Raw genomic sequence first — 8,358 nt, 5'->3', positions numbered from 1 at the left:
CTAATAATTTTAAATCAACAGACAAGCAAACTTGGTAACAATATCATATAGCGCATTGTTATATTTTCTGTTATATAAATATATGCATGTATTCAACTATAAAACTTACATTTAATCATATAAAATATATATATAAATATTACTAAATATTACTGATAAGTATTGTACCAATCAAAATATATATGTATTTTATGCCAACATTTACTAAATCAGCTTAAACTAAATATTCTGGAGTTGACTTATGTACATTGAACATATGTTAATCTTTGATGCTAGATTGTGTCTTCTCATGCTTCACCATGGGAAAACCTTTCCAGCATAGTCATAAAAGTTTCCATTCTGCTCCTCCTGGAACTCATCAATCAAGGTAAGAACACCTGGAGTAGAAATTCATTCATTCATTTTAGTTACGGCTCAGTGGGTGTACAAGAATTATTGGTTTTGGAGAACTCGATTCACAAGATTGTGATACAATAAAAAAATAAAATTTGTAAATTGACGTGCGGAATGCATTTTATGAACCAAGTGTACCAAATACCTGAAATAGACTGTGCCGGGGTGAGCTCAGCAGCCTTTCCCCCCATATCTGTCGCTACCCAGCCAGGATGGATACTTACACTTGATATGTTCTAAGAAAATAAATGAGATAAACATTGTTTAATCTTGAAGTTCTTGAGTAAACTGTAAAAGAATGGTACTATGTATTATATACCTGAATTTTCAAATCTAAACTTAGAGACCTTGTAAAGGCATTGAGAGCTGTTTTAGAACACCTGTATGGGTAGAGTCCACCCTAAACACGTATTAATATAGTTGTTTGAATAAATTCTCTTCATATTTCTTATAATTTTCAATTTAATAATAGATTGATTACCCGTGTGGTGTTTTCAGAGATAGATCCCATGTTACTGGAGATGTTTACAACTAATGAGGGGTTTCCTTCAACTATTTCTAAAAATGTTTTCATAAGAGAAGTTATATTGAATTTAAAAACAGGGTGAAGTACGTATACTTTCTAATTTTCAAATAATTCCTGGACTTTAGGATCCATTTTATTTTATTTTTATTTTTAAATACATAAATAAATTTTAGTGGTGAATGCTTTTCTTTATTGATAACTAACAATAAATATCAAAATAGATAAAAAAAATTGTTATTTAATGTATTATCAAAAATGATCGTGATAAATAAAAGAAAAGTGCAAAATGGGTTTAGCTTTACCTGGTTTAGCTAGTAGTGGTAGGAAAATCTTAGTAAGGTATATCGGAGCTACAAGGTTGGTATGAAGAGTTTGGGTCATAATCTCAGGGGTAACTAAATACAATATTAGTATATTTTATTTATATTCATGAAAAGTATGAAATCCAATAAACAAGATTTGTATATGTATATTCAATGACAAATATATGTTTACATGTGCTAAGGTCGTAAGCTTCTGATGATGATATCCCAGCACTGTTAATGAGAATATCCAGTTTATCTGTGTGTTTATACACTTCCTTACTCAGTGCAGGGTAAGTATCTAAACATGAATTAGATTACAGGGTTCTATGTTTTCTCTAAACTTCGCAAAAGATAAATGTTGTTAAATATATATTTACCTAATGCATTTACATCCAGCTGAATTATCTTGACGAAATCAAACTTCTTCGCTACCTCCTGTAGCATTTGTAGTAATTAGAAAACTCAGAAAACGGAAAAAAATAAGTGAAAGTGTTAATTCATAATTTTACCTGAAGTTTAACTGCAGCAACTGGGTTCCTACAGGTGGCAAAAATCAGACTTGGAGGAGATTTTCTAGAATATGTTGTAGGTGTTAATTTTTACCTTTCTATTGTATTATGTAGTTAACTTTAGATTTGCAAGAACTAATTTAAACTTCTGATTTTTGAGGTTTAAAAATAAACAAGATTTGGCTCGAACAAGTGTAGGAATTATTAGAAAGGTGAATTTTTATTAAGTAGTAAGTGTTTTAAGAATACCTATTAGCAAGCTGAGTAACCATTTCCAGTCCTAATCCTCTGGAGGTTCCTGTTCATATATTTATGTACTCACATATGTGTCATATCAATTTACAAATTAATAAAAATAACATTAATAAGAAAGTTGTTTAACCTGTTATCAAAACTTTTGCACCAGATAGCATTTTGATCTAAAATCAATCATTAAAATAAGTTCTAATTAACGAGGAAAAAATTTTGAATGTCCGCAAAATTGAAATAAACTATTCACTACATGTTAGAGAGTAATGTTGGATACTGAATGAAAGCTGAAAATTGAATAAAGATATTCACTACAAAAACTTCCGAAGAATTTAGTTCATTCTTAATCTGCTATTTAATCTTGGAACTTTGATATTTCGTATCTCCAGTTACAAGACATGATAATAATCATTAAGGGCAGCCTGCACTGTTACTGCACTATCCCCTCCAGAGCTGGATTTATGATCTAGGTAAGAACCGGGTGCAGGAATACTCAAGGAACCGGAAACTGTATCTTGTAAGTAACAAGGAACTGAGTCACTATAGGAATCAGGATCTCTGAGTGGAACCGGAGGATAATCTGTGTGTGAGCCAGAAGCAGAACCTTGAGGATAAAAAAAGGATCCTGAAGCTTGATATATTTCCTTCTCCGGAGCCGAGACTATATATGAACCTGTAGAAGGGTCTATGTTGTAAGTCCTCCAGAGCTGGATTTATGATCTAGGTAAGAACCGGGTGCAGGAATACTCAAGGAACCGGAAACTGTATCTTGTAAGTAACAAGGAACTGAGTCTCTATAGGAATCAGGATCTCGGAATGGAACCGGAGGATAATCTGTGTGTGAGCCAGAAGCAGAACCTTGAGGATAAAAAGAGGATCCTGAAACTTGATATCTTCCCTTCTCCGGAGCCGAGACTATATATGAACCTGTAGAAGGGTCTATGTTGTAAGCACTCAGGTCAAACTCATTAGCGCTTGAGTAGGAGTCGTTACTTACCCGGAACATATCGTTCAATCCTATAAAATATACTTTTAACTATTTTGACAAAATCTGGACCCTGGACGTATTAACGACCACTTTTTAATTTGTATTTGGGCATAAAAAGTAACGATTACTTACCAATACTTTGAGTTCCAGTAATTTTGATTTCACAAAGAGAATCTGAGGTAGATTCTTCATAATGTGAAGCTGAGACTTGATTGTGAGACGTTGTTACCGGTTCTACTCGTGTGATACTTAAACCTTTACAATTATAAATACTCAACATACAAAACAATGTGTTCAACTACAACAAATTTCGACAAAACAAACCTGGATATTTATAGAGCAAATTTTCAGGATTTAGAATATCCATATCTATCTCCGCTAATTCTGGTAGATCCATCTTGTTGACCATATCGTCCAGATCTGCGGCTAGATCTGTCAATATATTCTCATCGTTATCATCTTCAACATCAAGTTCCATTCCAGTCAGATCCTTCTCATCTGAACTAAAAGAGAAGTCGATGTTGTTAGCTTCGTGCAGCTGAGGAATGGTTTGAGTATTATATCCACTGGTCCCACTGTTCAAGGTGTCTTCACTGTTTGATCCACTATTTTGTAAACCCTATAAATTATGTATTTACGAATGAAAAACTATAGAAAGCGTTTAAAACATGTAAAATAAATATACACGTTATTTGCTAAAAGCTTGTGGTGCTCACCTGTTGAACTTCATTCATTCTCGAAAGATAATCAATTGCATTTTGCATTTCCATCTCCGATCTCCCTGTGTCCCACTGAAACAATCCGCGGAAACGTTGAACCGGAACCTTCTTCTTTGGTTTAATCAATCTCTTGAGCTTTTTTTCCCTGTACTTCATGTATGGGTTACTTCCATAGGTGGCTCTGGTATCCATCCATTCTAACATCCTCTGATAGTAAGTTTTTACTCGGAGTCGTAGAGCAGACCATGGTTTAGGATGCCCGAGCAATACAGAAAGTCGAGCTTGTCCTATTCCAAGGACGAGTCTGCCAAACCTCTCCCACTTGATCTGATTGTAGGTCAGATAATGACGTACACGCTGACTCAATGCAACCTGCAAAGTTTTTAGAGAAGATTGACACAAAAACTTCCAAAATGATTGCGAATTTTTTCGCATATTTTTAAAGACTTTTTTTAGCTAAAAAAAATTTGACAACAAATTTTACTCTCAAAGGAAAACCATCAGGAGTCCCGTTTTAGAAAAACTTCAATAAAAGTAGAGAAAGGAATGATTTTAAAATGGTTACCGTATCAATTATGATCTCCGGGTTGTAGTACAGTGGATCAAGATCTTTCGGATCCATTTTAAATCTACTAATGAAGTGAATAGTCGATACCAAAATTGTACGTTTAGCTGCAGTTAATCAATTGTTCACAAGGAATTTTCTACATCATGCATTACAGGCAAATTATATAGATTAGATATAATGTTGAAGAGAAAATTCAACGTTGTCAAAAATGAGCTTGAAGAAAACTAAAAAGTAGTAGTTTCCCTATCTACAGAAGTAAAATACATTTCACTTTAATGATTTTGCTTTACGTTTTCAGTTAACCCCACCAATTTAAATAGTTAACTTATCTCTCCTTAAAGATTAAAGCTCTATTACATTTAATATACATGAGAAATAATAAAATATATTAACTTATTTTAATAATTAAGCCTGATTTAATCAATGTTTCTGTAGAATCTTTTACGTATGTTTCCGCTTCCAAGTCACGTGGAGAACTGCCGTAATGAAACTATTTTGCGGATTTGTGAATTCATCTTCCCGCATTTCTTATTTCAAAACTGGCAAAAAACGATGTTGAAATGGAGCGGAAAAATAATTTCAGAGAGCAAACTGTATTTTTTATACCAAACTTTCCTTTTTTACCAATAAATACTCTAAGAACGGGCATTTCAATTTATATTTTGACTTCGAGTTTTCGCTATACATGTCCATTAACACATCACAAAAGTATTTAAGACGCTTTAAATCAGTTCTAAATTGTCGTGTAGCTCATTATAGACTTACGATGATAGCTCATTAGAGACTTACAATAAAATAAAAAAAATTCTTTAGCTTTAATCCAAGTCCTTACAATTGTTTTTGCATGCCATGCTTAATGTTTGCTCTCAAATTATAAACAAAAGCCAGTCGTTTATGTATGAACCAGAGGAGGGCTTATATATCTTAAATACAAGGGAAATTAGTTTCATAACTAACACCTTGGCCCATTTCTAACACTGAGTGTTAGAAATGGGCCGAATCTGTAAAGTTATTTTTCAAGCGTACATGTCTTTAAATCCAAATCGAGTTGAACAAAACTACACCATATTTAGTAAAAATGGCTACAACTAATTATTAAAACAAGAAATTTCAACTTTAAACTAATAATAAAGAGTGAGAATTAGTTTTTGATGATATTGGTTTTCAGTTTTGAACATATCCCTATTTTGAAGCAATTACCGCATTTCAGCTCATGTCGCGTTTTCGGAAAATATCCTGTGCTGAAAACTTCAGAAGGGGATATCCTTAATCCAAATCGGATATTTAATCTGGAGATTAATAACAAGAGGAGAACAAGCATTATTTAATCTGGAGATTAAGAAAAAAAAGGAGATCAAGCATAGATCTCGATATCAATCATTATATAGTTTTTAGCTCTGAGCTGGGAACTTTAGAATGGATAACCTTTAAACCCAACTCCTTCATCCGAATATCCAATGTGAAAACTTTTAATTTTAGTCCTTAATCCACTTTTTTTCTCTCTGTGAATATCCATACATTATTTGATACAATGGGAGTGCAAGAATCAAGTTCGTAAATTGTATTGACCAAAAACAGCCTTGAAAATAAATTCTATCCCATGACAGAAATCCGCAATTGTCAGCCATTTTTTAAATTAATCGTTGAAGAAAAATATTTAAAAACAGGTTTGAGATTCTTTTGTAACCAATTTAAACTAATGTATTAATAAATAAATGGGTGAGAAATTAAGTGAGGACCCTTTCAGTCAAGAAAACCAACAAATCTGGCATTCTTAGAATCCAATTTGGTGATCTAAATATTTAATCTGAAGACTAACATAATCTTGAGATTATGTTATTCTCGAGATTAGCAAAAACAGAGAATTAAGCATTAATCCTGATATCCACCATTCTAAAGTTCCCAGCTCTGGTTTTGAACAATTTTACTCGAATTCAATTCAATGTCGATTTTCAAGCATTAACGCACTTACGTTACACAACAAGACTTTTTGATAAGGTTAAATATAAACAAAATAGAAGACAAACAAATACTGTTCTTTTATAATTTAAAATCATTATAGCATTGAGGAATTAAAATTTTAATATTATTTTGTTCTTTTAATACAGATATAACTAGAAATGTTTATTTAGAATGCGGGAAATTAAATCAACTTTATTCTCTTAATTTACAAATAAAATAGGTACATTAAGATTTTAGAAATAATTTAGCAGTTACTTTAGTCTTTATAAGGTAATTTTTACTTTTTGTGATTTATTTTGTATGTTATGAAATTGAGTTTTGTTCTGAATTGAGGATTATATACTCAAAAACGGGAAAGTGGGTTTTGTCACGAAAACGCGACAATGATTCAAATTCAGGATATGTTCGAAAATGGAAAACCTGACATTGTCTTAAAAGGGTCAAGGGTTTTAATATAAAAAGAACTCCTTTCATAATTTTGATTCCAAAAAATAGTCACAATATAGGTCGGGATCCTAAAGACCCAGTCTTTCAATTTGTGCCAATTTCTAACACTCAGTGTTAGAAAGGGGCCAAGTGTTAGTTTTGTAACTAATGTCCCCTGAAATATGTGCCTTCAACTGGACGTACGTACCTCTTTTGAATCATTTCTAACTTGGCTATTGGTAAATTTTCGATTTAAACTTGCATTCTATTTAACCATCAAAAATCAATTATCAAATTCAGTCGCTATTTAGCTATCAGTTTGTTCTTTTCTAAGACTTATTGCTTATCAAAAGACCAATGTAAACTTTTTGTGTGAAATGTTAGAGCTTTTTATGTGACAGTGTTGTTTATGTTAAGAATGGATTTAGAAATGTATTTTTTAATTACGGATCAAAATTCTGAAAAATAATATCACAATCTACAATATATACAATTATACAATAATACAATTACAATTATCGGGTAAAAATCATAATAAATATAAAAAAATACTTCAAAACATATATTTATATATGAGAACTAAAAACTAAAATTGGTCAGTGGTAAAATTGTTACCCATCTCATGAGGATCAAATATCTCAATATATATATATATATATATCAGTTGCCTGCTTTCTCTCTAGCAGAACGGACCTACTATGCAGTCCCAGAATTGCAGCTGGGGAAGCACTGTGTTTAGTTACGCATCTAGTATCCTACAGGGGAAGCAAGAATTGTACATAGATTAAAACAAAACTTCATCTTCAGCTTGGTTCACTGAAAGAGCAGTTTAACCCCTCCTGGGAATACAAGCCATGCACAACGATACCGGTTTTTTACTCGACCAGATGTGAGGACTGGACTACCATGGAAGATACCTCTCAAGAGAGCTTTCAGGGATCACAACTCCCCATTTTGCATATGGGGTGCAGTTATGGGTAAATTCCTTAATTCCCCTAAACAGTATAAAATGAAGGAACACAGGGAGAAATCCCCTATACCCTTCTTCCTACAAACCTCCTTATCTCTCTCCTACCTGCTCCACAACTCGATGTTAAAAGAACTATTTTTAAATTATTGAAGTTAAAAAATATATATATATATACAAATCTCATTAGGATTACATATCAATCCGGATTATTACACATCTAATTAATTAAGATTAAATACTGGGTGAGTGAAAAAAGTGTGATTAGCGGTGTCTGGTAAAAAATTGTACTTTTTTGTGAAAAATTGTTATATAAAAATTCACAGTTTTCAGTTCTGGTCTAATTTTTAAGAAAAAGTTCTTTAAATCCTCTATTTTATTTTCTTCTTCGTATATTCTGAAGTTATAATATACGCTGTTCAGTTGAAAACGGAGGAGCCATTGAAAAACAACTTTTCTTAAAAACAACCCAATGTTGTAAGACCTTAGATATTTCAAACTATGACTTCTGTTATATCAATCGATCAAAGTTTGAAATATCTAAGGTTTACATATTTTGGTTGTAGATATATAGGTATTAGAAAATTGGGATTTGTTCCTAAGACTCAATTCCTTTGCTGTGATTCTGTGATTTAATCTTTATCAAATTCTAAAATTTGATAGAAAATTACACATTCTTGCTTTTCTGAAATTTTTATTTTGAGAGAAAAATAGAAATTCACGCAATTTTTTACCATTGAGTACAA

At 32.1% G+C, this 8,358-nt stretch overlaps 2 protein-coding genes across 4 annotated transcripts; both read right to left on the bottom strand.

Moving 5' to 3' along the window:
• Positions 1 to 160: 160 nt before the first annotated feature.
• Positions 161 to 4,748, bottom strand: LOC111707898 (C-factor). Its single transcript, XM_023481083.1, has 11 exons — positions 4,669 to 4,748; positions 2,116 to 2,152; positions 1,983 to 2,031; positions 1,734 to 1,797; positions 1,602 to 1,659; positions 1,415 to 1,522; positions 1,222 to 1,314; positions 875 to 951; positions 713 to 793; positions 539 to 629; positions 161 to 377 (listed from the first exon to the last, which is right to left on the bottom strand). The coding sequence occupies exons 2-11, from the start codon at positions 2,144 to 2,146 to the stop codon at positions 295 to 297; spliced, it is 735 nt and encodes a 244-aa protein (XP_023336851.1). The 5' UTR covers positions 2,147 to 2,152; positions 4,669 to 4,748; the 3' UTR covers positions 161 to 294.
• LOC111707874 (uncharacterized) lies at positions 2,154 to 4,738 on the bottom strand. 3 transcript variants are annotated; one of them, XM_023481066.1, is made up of 7 exons: positions 4,703 to 4,738; positions 4,255 to 4,321; positions 3,687 to 4,061; positions 3,295 to 3,589; positions 3,103 to 3,225; positions 2,910 to 2,999; positions 2,154 to 2,655 (listed from the first exon to the last, which is right to left on the bottom strand). In XM_023481066.1, exons 2-7 carry the CDS (start codon positions 4,309 to 4,311, stop codon positions 2,372 to 2,374), a joined length of 1,224 nt encoding a protein of 407 aa, XP_023336834.1. In that variant the 5' UTR covers positions 4,312 to 4,321; positions 4,703 to 4,738; the 3' UTR covers positions 2,154 to 2,371. The 3 variants fall into 3 exon arrangements, with proteins under 3 accessions (XP_023336834.1, XP_023336829.1, XP_023336841.1); XM_023481061.1 differs by having other exon boundaries at positions 2,154 to 2,671; positions 2,926 to 2,999; positions 4,703 to 4,737; XM_023481073.1 differs by having other exon boundaries at positions 2,154 to 2,671; positions 2,926 to 2,999; positions 4,255 to 4,318; positions 4,703 to 4,733.
• Positions 4,749 to 8,358: the final 3,610 nt, after the last annotated feature.

The sequence above is a fragment of the Eurytemora carolleeae genome, unplaced genomic scaffold, assembly GCF_000591075.1.
Source record: "Eurytemora carolleeae unplaced genomic scaffold, Eaff_2.0 scaffold105, whole genome shotgun sequence".
Taxonomy (NCBI): Eukaryota; Metazoa; Arthropoda; class Copepoda; order Calanoida; family Temoridae; genus Eurytemora; species Eurytemora carolleeae.
Note: the sequence above shows the minus strand (reverse complement) of the source record. Positions and strands in the feature narration are given on the sequence as shown.

Coding starts and splice junctions, on each gene's coding strand:
- LOC111707898 (XM_023481083.1), bottom strand. CDS start 2,146: ATGCTATCTGGTGCAAAAGTTTTGATAACAG. Junction 794..874: donor TCTCTGAAAACACCACACGG/GTAATCAATCTA, acceptor ATACGTGTTTAG/GGTGGACTCTACCCATACAG. Junction 630..712: donor GTTTAGATTTGAAAATTCAG/GTATATAATACA, acceptor TTATTTTCTTAG/AACATATCAAGTGTAAGTAT.
- LOC111707874 (XM_023481066.1), bottom strand. CDS start 4,311: ATGGATCCGAAAGATCTTGATCCACTGTACTACAACCCGGAGATCATA. Junction 4,062..4,254: donor CGGAGATCATAATTGATACG/GTAACCATTTTA, acceptor AAAACTTTGCAG/GTTGCATTGAGTCAGCGTGT. Junction 3,590..3,686: donor GAATGAATGAAGTTCAACAG/GTGAGCACCACA, acceptor CATAATTTATAG/GGTTTACAAAATAGTGGATC.